Here is a 14230-nt window from a genome sequence, read left to right as displayed (position 1 = left end):
ATTGAGACAGAACTGGACTAACTAACATACACCAAATATCTCCACTTCTGGAGGGCAGGAGAGCAGGAAAAGGGATGATACCCCGTATCAAATCAGCCAACACAAACCTGACCTTGCAGTTTAATTTCTAGGTCAGATCTATAAACTGGAGGAAACTGGCCATAAAAATATCACATGAAATTTATTCTCCAGTCAGGCTGAAATGTCAAGACAAGCCCTGATCATGAACGTTCTCCTGCTGGAGAGTCAGGTGCCCTGTGGCTCACCCTGCTCCCTTCACAGCAGTCCCCAGCTGCCCCTGAAGAAAACAAGGTCACAGAGCTGGGACTCTGCTCTTACCACACTCCTCACCTTCAGCGTACAGTCCTGGTCCACCTGACTCTGTGATTCTCACAAGTCTCTGATGCTCTTTTTTTTTAATTTGGTCATCATTAATAATTCTGTATCATCAGCAGATTTTGCCATCTTACTATTCAGGCTTTTTCCAAATAATTTATTAGGAACTGCATTGGAACTCTCCTTCCCTCTTCCTGTCTTTTTGAACTAATCATTTATCCAGAAAACAACCCCTCTCTTTAACAGCTCTTCAAGAATTTCTGCTAAGGCTCTTTTCCAGTGAACCTAATGACATGATTCATGTCATGACATGACATTCCCTGCACCAGCTAAGGATTTGATCTCTGGCTCCTGGAATTGAATGGAATTGCTCCATTGAATTTCTGAGGCATGACTCTTCCCTTCAGGAGGCCACACTGACTCCTTTCTTGTACCTGCCTCATAGCTGGCATCCTGCTCTGGAGCAAGGCTCCACCCAACAAGCCTATCCTGATCTGTTCTCTGAAACCCTCCAAGAGCCTTCAAAAAAAGTCATCACTTTTCCACCTCTCTTTTCTCTGACACTGACACTTGGAGTACCAGGTCACACCTCACACTCTAGACTTGACAGGTCTAGATCTCAGTTTCTTTAAAACTCTAGGATAAACACCACTTCGAAAGACTTTTAGCAATAGTCCCTTGCAAGATTCACTCTGCAACATTTACGACAATTCTATTTTAGACTGAAATTCCAGGATGGATGCCCACGAAGCAAGGCTGCCCAGGTTACCTTTTTGAAGAGCCTGATGACATCCTCACTGATCTGGGACAGCCGGACAATGACATTGTTCATGAAGATGTCATTCAGGGTGGCGTGGTCTCGGCTCTCCCGACGGGTCTGTGTCAGAACCAGGTACCAGCAGTTCACAGGGGAAAGGAGGTGCTGATCTTTCCTAGACAATTGTGGGGGAAATAAACCCAAAAAGGTCAAGTGAGCATGTCACAAAGGCACACATTTTCAAATGAATGCTGTCAGCCCATCACCTCCCTGCCGTGCACAGTCAGTGGGACTTGGGGCATGACCTCTGCTTCCAGCTGCACCAGCACTGCCACACAGGGATATGCAGGGACACACAAACACCCACAGCACACCCAGCCCCCAGCCAGCCCCTTCCCAAACTGGCTGCTCTGGGACATGAGAAGAGACATCCCTGGAAAGGGAGAGAGTTTTGCAGATTCTTTCCACTCACACTGTGACTGTCACTCCACAAGGGCCCTTTGCCACCCAGTGCACTGTGCTGGCCTTAGTCCACTAAAAAGTGCCCGTGAAAGAGCTCTGCACCCAACATTACCTCAGTGTTTGTGCACAACATGGACACTCAGGTATGCTGGAGGGGACAGCGTGGAGACTGCAGACACCTCTGCATGCACACACACACAGAACAAGTGCATACAGAAACTGGGATGGGTCTGTAGCCCTGGAGCCACAACGAGCCACAGCACCACAGAGCCTGCCAGAGCCAGGGCTGGGCACAGCCCACTGCATGTGGCTACACGGGGAAAAGGGACTGTAAATCCTGAGTGTCACAGCCTCATCAGAATAATGACACACAGGAGCAGCTGGGGAAGAGCTACAGATGAGCCTGGTAAGGGCAGGTACAGAGCAGTCTGGAAGAAAAAAGTGTATTAAGGGAGTCTCTGGATGTGGAATGGACAGTGGGGACTCAGTGTGAAATCAAGCTGACCTGGTTAACACCACCAACGCCAACACTTGTGCCCAGTTCTTTTATAACAGAGGAGAACCACTTGTCACCTGTGGACACCGCACAGCAGCAGCTTCCAGAACTGTAGGAAAGCCCTAATAGTGCTGCGAGCTAATGGGAGAGGCCAGACACCTCCTGGACCTTTGTGGGCTCCATCTCTGAGCCAGAGCTCCTTACTGGCCAATTCCTTCAATTCCTTGGTGCACACTGCAGCATCCAGCAGCACACAACAGCCAGATGCCAAAAGGACAGAGAGGATCTGAACAGCAACTCATCATCAGCAGAGCTTGGCATAAGGCAGCAGTAAAGCCTCACACTGGAGTAAACAGATTAAGTGGGATTTAGTAATATGGAATAAATAGGATTTAGTAATGTAACAGCAAAATTCACTGCTCTTGCAGCTGAAACAGGAAAAAAATCACCAGGGGTTAGAGGAAGAAACAGACTGTGAAGAGCCTGGGGCTGGTGAGGAGAAGGGCAGCAAGCAGGCAAAGCCCAGGCTCTCTGTGAAAGGCACTGAACAGCAGCTGCAGTCTTTGGCCACTGAACTGAACAGCAGGAATTTCATCTGGAACAAAGGGCACAGCTCCAGCCGAGAGACTTTCACAGATACCACTGGCAGAAGAGTCATGGACAAACACTGTGGTCCAGGGAGCAAAAGTGGAGAGCTCGGGCTGAGGTGCTGCAAGGAGAGCAGCCAGGACCAGCACCTGGGTCCATGGTGCCAGCACTGCCTCAGGGCACAGCCCCTGCTGGGCACAGGGCACACATCCCATGGGGCACAGGGCACACAGGGCACACATCCCAAAAGCACAGCTCCTGCACCACTTGTCTTTGACACCCCATAACCCTGGCACTGCTGGCTGTGACAAAGGACACAACAACCCACAGTAGCAGCTGCTGACACCCAGCACAAGCACCCAGTGTCACCTCACAGAGCCCAGCCAGACACCTCTGGCTTGGCACACACACACAGGCAGCAGGGACCAGCCCCAATGGCCAGTGGCCTCCAGAGAGCCCTGAGGTCACTGGCCAGCAGAATGGCAGAAGCCAGCATCCTCACCACAGAGCTGTCACCTCCAAACTGAAACTCTGAACTAAGTTTGCTTTTCTTTCTGGCTTTTTTCAGATATTTTCTGTTTTAGCCAAGCTCTTAAGTGTGGTCAAACTGAAAAGAAGCAACTTCTGAAAACACGTATTTACATGTTCATGGATTTCACAACTGCATCACTGGTTTGATTCTCACGCAGTCCCAGGACTGAGTTCACATTTCCTACTTCAAAGCTTTGTTTCACAATATTTCCACTAAGGATCTGCCTCCCTACAACACCACATAACTAAGCAAAGAAAAAACACATACCTTACTGCAAATAACATGTAGTAAAATCCATTTCCAGAAACTGCTTCCAAGCCTGAGCCTGCCAGTGAGCCTGCATGAATACAGCACCTGGACAGCTGAGGACTGGGCTACACACAGAAACCAGGGCTGTAGACCAGGCCTACCACTATTTGCACAATCAAATCATGGCTCAATTCAAGACCCTGCAAAAAAATCAAGGAGTTTGGCTCCTTCCTAGCTCTCAATTGTTATTTTCATTGCATCGCTCAAGAAGTGCACAGACAGTGTAACCCACTCAGCACAGGTCAGTGATGCTGTGGTGGAAATCCTGGAGACACGTCCAGCTCCCTGTGCGAGCCCCACCCAGGGATGGGACAGACGAGGTCACCGCTGCCACGATGGACTTCGCTGCACTTCAGAACCGTGCAGCCCCACACCAACCTCCAGAGCTCGCAGCAACCCGTGCCCATGGTTGGGCACCAGTCTGCCCCGGGAACACCCACTTACTTGAACTGGTGCTCCCTGGAGCTGCGGATCTTGGAGGAGAAGCGCTCAGCCAGCTTCTCCAGGCTGCGGGAGTACTCGAGCTCGATCTCAGCCTTCCTGCGGAAGAACTCCTGCAGGTCCTGCAGCAGCTGCAGGCGCGACTCCGACTGCTGCTCCAGGCATTTCAGCTGCTCCACCAGCTGCGTCCGGATTTCTGCAGGCATGCGGCGCGGGAGAAACAACAACGCGCATCAGGAAAGTCCTTCCTTGTCCAGAGCAAACAGCACAGCTCTGCTGGAGCTCCCTCCAACCCTGCGGTGAATTCAGGGCTCCATGAGGTCGAAGGATCTGCCTCCCAAGAGGGAGCAGAACAGTGCCACTGACCAGGGGCCTCACATTAAACCTTATTCCTTGTCAAAGCAAAGGGTCTTACAACACTGAGACCAACCCGAGAGCTTTCAAATGCCTTTTGAAACCGAAAACGATACTTTATCTATCTGGTACTACCTGAAATGACACACTATTTTCGTATAAACATATCGTTTCATTATAAATGTCCGTATGAAAACCTCCAGGATGGCCAGCACTGACCTTAAGGAAGCTGGCACTGCCACGCACCCTTCTTTCCCTCCATCCCCCTGCACTGCTGGGTTTATCAACAAATACAACACAGCTTTGGCTCAAAGGCTTAAAAAGTCTTTCACACCCTCCAAATCCCAGCTCAAAAACACCAAAGGTTTCACCTGTTCCAGGTTTATTTGCTTTCCCCTAAGGACCTTCAGACACTGGGACAGACACACTGCAGCCCCTGTGACCTTTCCCAGAGTGGCTCAGCAGTGCCTGGAGGTGCCTGTGCAGTGTGGGGTGGGCTCCTTGGGCAGCTGCTGTCCATCTGTCCTGCAGGAACAGGCACTGCAGGAACAACAGACAGAGCTGGTCTCCTCACCCACAGCAAGCTGTAGAAACTCCAAAATTAAGGAAAATCCCACTCCACAGAGAATGCTAGAGATACCTTTAAATGTTAAATTCTCTGCTAAAAGAATGCAGGAAAGGAAACTAAATTGCAAATGAGGTCTCACAACAACTGCTATCAGTGCCTCAGTCTCCATTCTCTCTGTTCCCTGTTTGCTGGAGTCCAGCTCTCTCTGTCCCTGGCACACTTTGACCTTTGCCAACAGAATTCCTTTGTTTTTCCTGTGCCTGTAACACGTTGATTTGACACTTCTCAGTTTCCTTGCAGGAGTTCAGCCAGGTCAGTGCCAGCCCAGCACGCAGAGGTGAAGGACAGGCTCTGTGGGCACAGGGAGCTGCCTGCTGTGACCCTAAATCCACCCAGAGAGAAGCCACCACACCAACAGCGGACATGGGCACTGACCCCAGGGCTGCTGCTGCATGCTAAACGGGAAGGGTTTGTGCAGAACACACAATGAAAAGCTGCTGGCATCATCAAAGCCAAGAGAGATGTGGCAGCAGAGAGAAGGACGTCACTCAGTGCTCCAAGGGTCCCCAGGACAGCTCCAACAGCTCCTGCACTGCCTGCAGCCATGCTACATCCATCCTGTCCATTGTGGGGAGATTCACAGCCTGCAATCCCAACCTTCAACCAACTGCCAACTATGTTTTCCATGTTAGATAATCCTCTCTTCAGCACCCAAGCCCAAAGTTTTACCTTTGACTCCTCAGCTGGCATCAGCTCCCATGGAAGCCAGCCCCAGCAGAAGGACAGCAGGATATCCTGCAGAGTTTATGGACAAGCAACACGTGAAGTTCAGGATGGGGCATTAAATAAACCCAGTCCTACGCAGGCAAACACTGGTGAAAAGCAGGCACTGGAAAATCCTGGGTAGTTAAGATTTGCAAAGGCTAGAGCCTAAACTGACACAGGAGAGGCCAGGGGAGCCAAGGATGCTCCAGCATGGGGGAGCCTGGAAATGTGGGGATTGGGAGAGCCTGGAAACGTGGGGACTGGGAGAGCCTGGAGATTTGGGGACTGGGGAGAGCCTGGAGCCGTGGGCATCGGTGCTGCCCCAGCCAGAGCTGGCTGGGAGCCCTGCACAGCCCTGCCCCAGCAGCTGCAGACCAGAGCCAGGCTCCTGCAGACGAGCATCCTCCTCCTCCAGGAGATGTGGCTTTTGGCACAACTCCCCCTCCCAGCCCCGCCAGGCCAGAGCCACGCTCTGGCTGCTCAGACAGGGACAGACAAAAGCAGAGGTTTCTCTAGCAACGGGCTAGGATGAAAGCTGCTGGAGCCAGCAGGACAAAGCCCTGCTGCCAAGCCCAGAGCTGGGGGTGCAGCCCACCCACCCCCCAGCTGGGCCGGGGGCTGCTCCAGGACGCTGAATTATCTGAATTATCCATCCAGGAGAACAGTGTTGTCACGGATCCTCCCGCCGGGCAGCCTGAGACAGCCGCTCCTCTAACATATGCTTCACCCCACTGATTTGTGACAAGTGAGAAAATATGCTTGGCAACAAAAGCCATTCTTCTCTCACAACTGGGATTAGACCCAATAGTTCACTGCAAATATAGCACAGCAAGCTGGACTCAGGGAGGATCCAGTTCTTATACGGAATACACTAACAAGGCCATTTGAGTCTCAATTGTTTTTATGCCCCCTTTTATGCTGCCTCCCCTGAAGTCCAGCCCTGTTCATAACAGACATACCTCGGATGTATTTTCCAGTGCTCTGTCATCCCACCTTTCACCAGCACACACCATTCCCCTTGGGAGACCTCTCTCTCATACACAGAGCTAATGCACCTCAAGCCTGGATCCATTATGGAATAGCTGTTTCATGCCAGCTGTTCCAGCTCCGTGCAGGTGTGGCCAGCACAGCCTCAAGAGCAGCCAGAGCCTCTGAGTGATCCCAAGCAGCCGGGCTCAGTCCCTGCAGGGGACGTTGGCAGGACGGGGTTTTAGGAGCCCACACGTGTGCCCAGGGCAGTTTTGGGAGCCCACACGTGTCCGTGGCACCGCTTTCCCTACACGGCAAGCTCCCAGCACAGAGCTGACATGGGGCTGGGAGCAGCAGCAGGGGGATACAAGGGATGGGGCTCCAGAGGTCCCACCACCCTCCTTGTGAGCTGCACCCAGGAGAGGCTTTGGCAGGCGCCAGCAGTGACCCTGCTGAGCTGGAAGAGCCAAGCAGCTGCAGGGCCCACGCCTGGAGCATCCACAGACAGAAATGCCAGGGCTGCATCCATCCATCCTGCACAGGTCCCTGTGGAGCTGGCTGGGGGGACCTGCAGGGAAAGCAAACAGCCCAAAGCCGGCCAAGAAGCTTCCCCTCCTTCCTGCCCTGTGATCAGTAACATCACTGCCTAGACAAAGACAAGAGATATAGCTCCTGGTAAAACAAAGAACAAGACAAGCCTTTTATCTGAAACAAGACATTCCCAGTTTAAAAAAAAAAAAACAAACCAAAAAAACCCTAAAAACAAAAACACTTCTCTCCAGTACAACAACTACTCCTGTAGCACTGGCATTTTTCAGAGTTTTTTTTATGTGTGTCTGTAACCCCCAGCCCGTGCCCAAGCAGAAGCACTTCCCATGCACAGCCCCAGTTTTCCCTCGTACCCACACTGTGACTTGCTGGGCTGTGAGGCAACATCTTCATCTGCAACTATTCAGAAGAGAAGTGAAAGTGTAAGAAATTCTATCTTGAACCCAGCAACTTCTCTCCTGGGAAACCCCTGCCCTGGAGCAGCCCCTCACTGTCCAAGAACAAATATCACAGCTGATATGGTGACAATGAAGCCTTGAAAATATTATTAATAAGCTTAGCAAGCACAAGAACAAGGTGGCAAAGCTCTGCCCCAAGAGGCACAAGAGCAGATCCCACATGCTGCTCCTCACATACTCCACTTCCTTGCACAGGATGGTGGCCAAGGCAGTGGCGTTTGTCATACACTCTGATATTCCAAATCCACGGGAGTTACTGACCGTGGATTTCCCTTAACAACTGTCTCTGAATGCAGATCTGAAAGCCAGCCTGGCTCATGAGGAGACAGCAGGGAACAACAAGTGGTTTGGGTGAAGCAGAGCATCCAGCTCCTGCCTGCATGAGAGCCCATGCTCCTGGGACACAAGGAACCAAAAACCTGACCAAAGGAATCCAAACAGCATTCATTGTTAACTTCAGCTGAGCCTCAAGCCAAACCTCCCACAGATCAAGAGGGAGAACAGATATAATGGTGTGTTGCAATTATGTCCAATTTAAGAACAGAAACAGCACTTCAAACCACACATCATGTGTGCCAGATGGGAAGAGAGAGTGCCCAGACCAGGAACCAACGCCAGTCACAGCTTTCCTGGCTCTGGGAACCTGCTGCCTCTCCAGGTGCTCCAGCATGGAAGTCAATGTTATCCAGGGATGCCATGGTCCTTCCTCTCTGAGACTAAGGAGAAGGCAAACCTGCTTGCAGAAGAAATCCTCACTCAGCATGGGAGCCAGTTTGTTTCACTCTGCAGCGCTCACAGAAACGAGCCAGACTGACCCAGAGTGGTTCTTTTCCCTGTGAATAGAGGCATGGGCAGAGCTGGAGCCTGGCAGCAGGTACTGATCCACGTCTCTGTCAGATGCTGGAGATGGGGCTGAGCCTTACTTGGGAGCTGTGGTTTACCACAGGAGTCACCACTGGGACTAGACAAACTCTGGGGGATAAATTTAGGTAGCAGAAGTGCTTATTTGCCTGTTTTGTCCTGCCTGGCACAGAGGCTATACCCAGGGACAACCCTGCTGGCAGTGCCAGCCTGGATCTCCCCATGGCCCTGTCACAGGTACAGCCCTGCCTGGAAGGTGCAGGGCACAGGCACAGCACAGCTCCACGCTGTGTCCTCCTCCAGGGAGCACTGCAAGCTCCAGAGCCACTCCAGCTCTTGGCTTCACTCAATCCTTGCCTGCTTTGGCTAAAGGCTCATGCCAGCAGAGAGCTCCAGGGCTGGCAGGGACATGGCACAGGGACAGTGCACAGGGACACACGGCACAGGGGGGGACACATGGCACAGGGGGGACACACGGCACAGGGACAGTGCACAGGGACACACGGCACAGGGGGGGACACATGGCACAGGGACAGTGCACAGGGACACACGGCACAGGGGGGACACACGGCACAGGGACAGTGCACAGGGACACACGGCACAGGGGGGACACACGGCACAAGAACAGTGCACAGGGACACACGGCACAGGGGGGACACACGGCACAGGGGGGACACACGGCACAGGGGGGACACACGGCACAGGGGGGACACACGGCACAGGGACAGTGCACAGGGACACACGGCACAGGGGGGACACACGGCACAGGGGGGACACACGGCACAGGGGGGGACACACGGCACAGGGACAGTGCACAGGGACACACGGCACAGGGGGGACACACGGCACAGGGACAGTGCACAGGGACACACGGCACAGGGGGGACACACGGCACAGGGGGGACACACGGCACAGGGGGGACACACGGCACAGGGGGGACACACGGCACAAGAACAGTGCACAGGGACACACGGCACAGGGGGGACACACGGCACAGGGGGGACACACGGCACAGGGGGGATACACGGCACAGGGACAGTGCACAGGGACACACGGCACAGGGGGGACACACGGCACAAGAACAGTGCACAGGGACACACGGCACAGGGGGGACACACGGCACAGGGACAGTGCACAGGGACACACGGCACAGGGGGGACACACGGCACAAGAACAGTGCACAGGGACACACGGCACAGGGGGGACACACGGCACAGGGACAGTGCACAGGGACACACGGCACAGGGGGGACACACGGCACAAGAACAGTGCACAGGGACACACGGCACAGGGACAGTGCACAGGGACACACGGCACAGGGGGGACACACAGCACAGGGACAGTGCACAGGGACACACGGCACAGGGGGGGACACACGGCACAGGGACAGTGCACAGGGACACACGGCACAGGGGGGACACACGGCACAGGGACAGTGCACAGGGGGGACACACGGCACAGGGGGGACACACGGCACAGGGACACACGGCACAGGGGGGGACACACAGCACAGGGACAGTGCACAAGGACACACGGCACAGGGGGGACACACAGCACAGGGACAGTGCACAGGGACACACGGCACAGGGGGGACACACGGCACAGGGACAGTGCACAGGGGGGACACACGGCACAGGGGGGACACACGGCACAGGGACACACGGCACAGGGGGGGACACACAGCACAGGGACAGTGCACAAGGACACACGGCACAGGGGGGACACACAGCACAGGGACAGTGCACAGGGACACACGGCACAGGGGGGACACACGGCACAGGGACAGTGCACAGGGACACACGGCACAGGGACAGTGCACAGGGACACACGGCACAGGGGGGACACACGGCACAGGGGGGACACCGCCAGCAGCCCCAGCAGAGCAGCACGCAGCCCCTGGCATGCTGCAGCATCCTCCTCCTGCTGCTCCTTTCCCCACAGTCCCTGGCATCTCCCGTTTCCTTGGGAACAGGGACTTGTCCACTTGTAATTCACAGCCTGAACTCAGTCACATCTGCTGCCACTTTTGTGTGACCGAGAGCAGCACCGAGGGAGTAAATCTCATTTACTGTCCCTACACCCTGTTGTCAGGGCTATGTGGCCCTGCATTGATCATGCTGATCAATGGGAAGGAGAATTTACAGGACTGAAGGTGGAGAGACACTCCAGAAATGCTCATTAAAAAAAGACTTGGAGGAGGCTGGGGCCGATTTTGCTGTTTGGAGTTTGGACTTGCGGGGTTTTTTTGTTTGTTTGTTTTGGGGGTTTTGGTGTTATATTAAAGAAGCCAAACTTGAAAGAGGTCCACTCCAAACCTCCAGCGCTCCGAGATCCCTGGCAATCCCCCTGCTTGCTGCCTGTGTCTTTTGGGGAATCCCAAAAAAGCCAGCATTCCTGCCCATGTGAGCCCTGTCCCCAACTGCTGCCCAAGCAGGAGCAAGAGAAGGGGGAAGGCAGAACAGCTGCCTTTGCTGAGTTTGTGCCTCCTCTGTTTCTGCCTTTTAGCAATACAAGGGATGCAAAAAAAGCATTAAAAAGAAAGAGCCAAACAGATCTCTAGTGTTTGTTCGTGATTTCAGAAGAGTAAAGGAAGCTTCACAAAAACAGATTGTGGCTTTTCCCCCAGAGAAAAGAGCTGTTCTGACTGCCCTCCTGCCCAGCCTGAGCCCCAGACCCCTCATCTGTCCACAGCACAGGAGGCACCGGGCAGGCTGCACAAAGTCTTTTGGGAACAGAAAGCCCTGAAATGATGTAACCGGAGCTCTGGGCTTGGGGCTATTAAGATGCAAAGGAGAGCGTATTCAAACAGGAAAAGAAAGAGCTGAACAAGAATGTGAATCCTGCCCTGAGCCACTGAGATGGAATAAAAGAGAAGATCATTAAACGGTTCACTTCAGCACCTCAAATTCCTTAATCCAGGCATGGAAAGATTTCACAGATCATTAAGAGAGCAGAGCTTTGCAGACAGTTCCTAGAGCCAGCCCCGAGGATCTGTGCAAGCTCCCCAACCTCTGTACAGCCCTGACAGGACCAAATATTATACACACAAATCAGATCAGATTACCCAGCAGTGCCTTCTGGCCTGTGCAGTCATGGATCCACCGAACCAATTCTCTTCCAGAGTAATACTTTTACATGCATTAAAAATATTGGATAATTCCTTTTAAGAACTTTTCATCTCACATCTCAAAGCATCCTATAAGCCTCAACAACTTCAAGAAAGAGGGATAGATTACAACCTAATTTTACTGATGGGATAAAACAAGTCTTTCCTTGGGCATCTCTGCCCTTTTCCACTGCGCCTTTCTGCAGTGGAGATGGGCCTGAACTTCATTTCAAGGCCAAACTGCTCCCAGTCCAAAGGGACACAGAAAACAAGAAAAACTAATTCCAAAGCAGTAGACTCAAACTGAAGAGTCTGTAGGAATCAGCAAGTCCAAGTCCAGCAGCAGTTGCCCAATTTCTTTCATTTGTTTGATTTAGTGTTCCTAAAAATATCATGGGCAACTGGTTCCCTGAAGCCCATACCTGGCACAGCCAGCTTCACACTGTGCCTCTGCCCAAATCCTTCTGCACACCTCCAGTCTGGGATCCCGGTCCCAGGTGTGCCTCCAGACCAAAACCCCCTGAGCAATCCTGGAACCTGATCATGCTCCATTTGGAGCACCCAGAAATGCTGCTCTTCCATGTCCTCGTGGCTACCTACCTCCGCTGTGCTTTTTCAACTTCAGCACATAGGACCAGTCCAAAGGCAAGAGCAGATGCTCTGCTCACTGCCTTCATCAGCACTGACCAGGGAGTCAGCAGGGCTGCTTCCTCCAGAGCCTCTGCCTCAGAGACCAGCACAACATCACCCCAGGCTGACACTGCTCTTCACTCCTCCTCCTCTCCCAGGAAAAGCACAATACTGGAATAGCTGTGACCAGTGAAAGTGCATCATCTGTCACTGCGTCCAGCCAGCCTGGAACTCGCAGACAGGAAACAAATGTAGTGAGGAATTTCACCTTCCCAAGAACCAGCACAACCCTCCCCAAAGGCTGCAAACACAGCCTCAGGCAGCACCAGCAGTCTTGGGGTGTCTCAGGGTGAAAAAAGTCCTACAGAAGCTCCCTACTGCAGTGAAGAAGGACCTCATGGATATTGAGGATGAACATGCAATGGGGAATCCAACAGCTGTGGGGACACTGTCTCCAAAGGGTTCCCCATACCAGACAGGATCCAGCCCAGTACTTCACAACCTCCTCATGAATTCATTTACCATAGACCTGGAGCAGGTTCCAGACTGCAGACAGCTTAGCTTGAGGCTAATAATATGTTCTGCATTGGGATCACTGGGTTGTGCAGCTGCCACCCACAAAGCAGAGATTATCACCCTCGCTTGTTCCATGTCTTCAATCCAAAGTGACTGTGTTCCTGCCTTCTAAAGAAGGGAAAATCAGCATAAAGCATATTGTCTGCTCTCACCATCTTCCCCGGCATCCCATTTATTAGTGGGTGCAGAACCAGATGGTGGTAGAAAACAATACCAAAGAAAACACAGAAATAGCCTGGTGTACTACAGGAGTGTTAAATTCCCACCCAGAAACAAGAAAGGACATTAAAGGTACTTGGGCAGCTCCAGGGGAAGCAAGCCAGCAGACAAATGCACCCCATGTGCATCAGTGTGCACAGCTTTTCCTGGAGCACTATCAGGACAGAAAGAGCTCCTGCAGCTACAGCTCTGGCTAAAATCAGCTGTCACTGCCGGTGTCCATCACTTCCAGAAAATAATCCCTCAGATATTTCACTTGATTCCCTTGGTATGCAGAGCAGAGCTGCTGCAGCACTGCTCCTGCAGGACTCTCCTGCCATGCTTGCCTAGTGTCAAACAGAAGGCAGGATAGAGATGTAAACACTAGAGCATTCCTTCTGTCAAGGCACTGTTATTTTTTAAAAATCTCTTCCGTCTCTTCTGCTCCTACTCTGATGCGCAGACATCCCTTCATCCAAGGCAGAAGTACAGGGCTTGCAGCTTGGCTGAGATACCTGCCAGGTTAACAACAGACACTTAAAAAATGAAATAGTGCGTGGTCCTGGCAGGGTGAGCAAATGAAGACTAGCATTTGTTTATTTGTGTGAACAGTTACTGAGAGGCAGTGCTGACCCTGGTTCAGATGTCCCTGACAGGGTCAGCTGGCATGTGCCACGGCCTGACCCACCTGAGCCCCGCCTGCCCTGACCACAGGTGCTGGGTGAGGAGGCACTGTGGGGTGTCCTGGGCAGCGTGTGCCCCTCCCGGGGTCTGGTAGCCATGCTTGGACCCTGGGCTATGGACATATCTGCCCCTCTGTAGAGCACTGCTGCCACATTCCCCTGCATTCACCTGAGTCCCGAGACTGCACCTTGCATCTCCAGCACACCAGAAGTCCCCATGAACCACCTGCAATGGCTTTATTCCAGCTGCTGCCTGGCAGCAGCAGTGCTCACCCTGAAAGGCCACACTGAGGTACAAGCCCATGGGCTACAGTGGGGACAGCACTGGCTAGCTCAGCAAAGAGCCCAGTCCTCTGCATGCCACAGAGCTGGCGTCTGCCTCAATCCTAGCTCCTTCCTGAGCAGATTGCTAATTGCTTCTGATTTTTGCTCTTCTAAAATAAGCTCAGACTGCAATCTGCATAAATGCTGCAGAAAGAGTAATGAACTGCCTGCCCACCTGAAATTCAGACTTGAGCAAAACACACGAGAGGGGAGGATGGAATGAGCCACCAGTACCCCTCACCATGCCACTGCCACCCCCTCTGAGGAA

General features: G+C 52.9%; 1 protein-coding gene across 1 annotated transcript in view; it reads right to left on the bottom strand.

Moving 5' to 3' along the window:
• Positions 1–14230, bottom strand: part of SRGAP3 (SLIT-ROBO Rho GTPase activating protein 3) — a 69531-nt gene that overhangs the window by 33669 nt on the left and 21632 nt on the right. Inside the window, exons 2-3 of the mRNA XM_062500586.1 lie at positions 3925–4117; positions 1106–1268 (exon numbers count right to left, since the gene is read on the bottom strand). Of these exons, the coding sequence (XP_062356570.1) occupies positions 1106–1268; positions 3925–4117 (356 nt within the window). The remainder of the gene's footprint in view (positions 1–1105; positions 1269–3924; positions 4118–14230) is intronic.

The sequence above is a fragment of the Cinclus cinclus genome, chromosome 12 (assembly GCF_963662255.1).
Source record: "Cinclus cinclus chromosome 12, bCinCin1.1, whole genome shotgun sequence".
Taxonomy (NCBI): Eukaryota; Metazoa; Chordata; class Aves; order Passeriformes; family Cinclidae; genus Cinclus; species Cinclus cinclus.
Note: the sequence above shows the minus strand (reverse complement) of the source record. Positions and strands in the feature narration are given on the sequence as shown.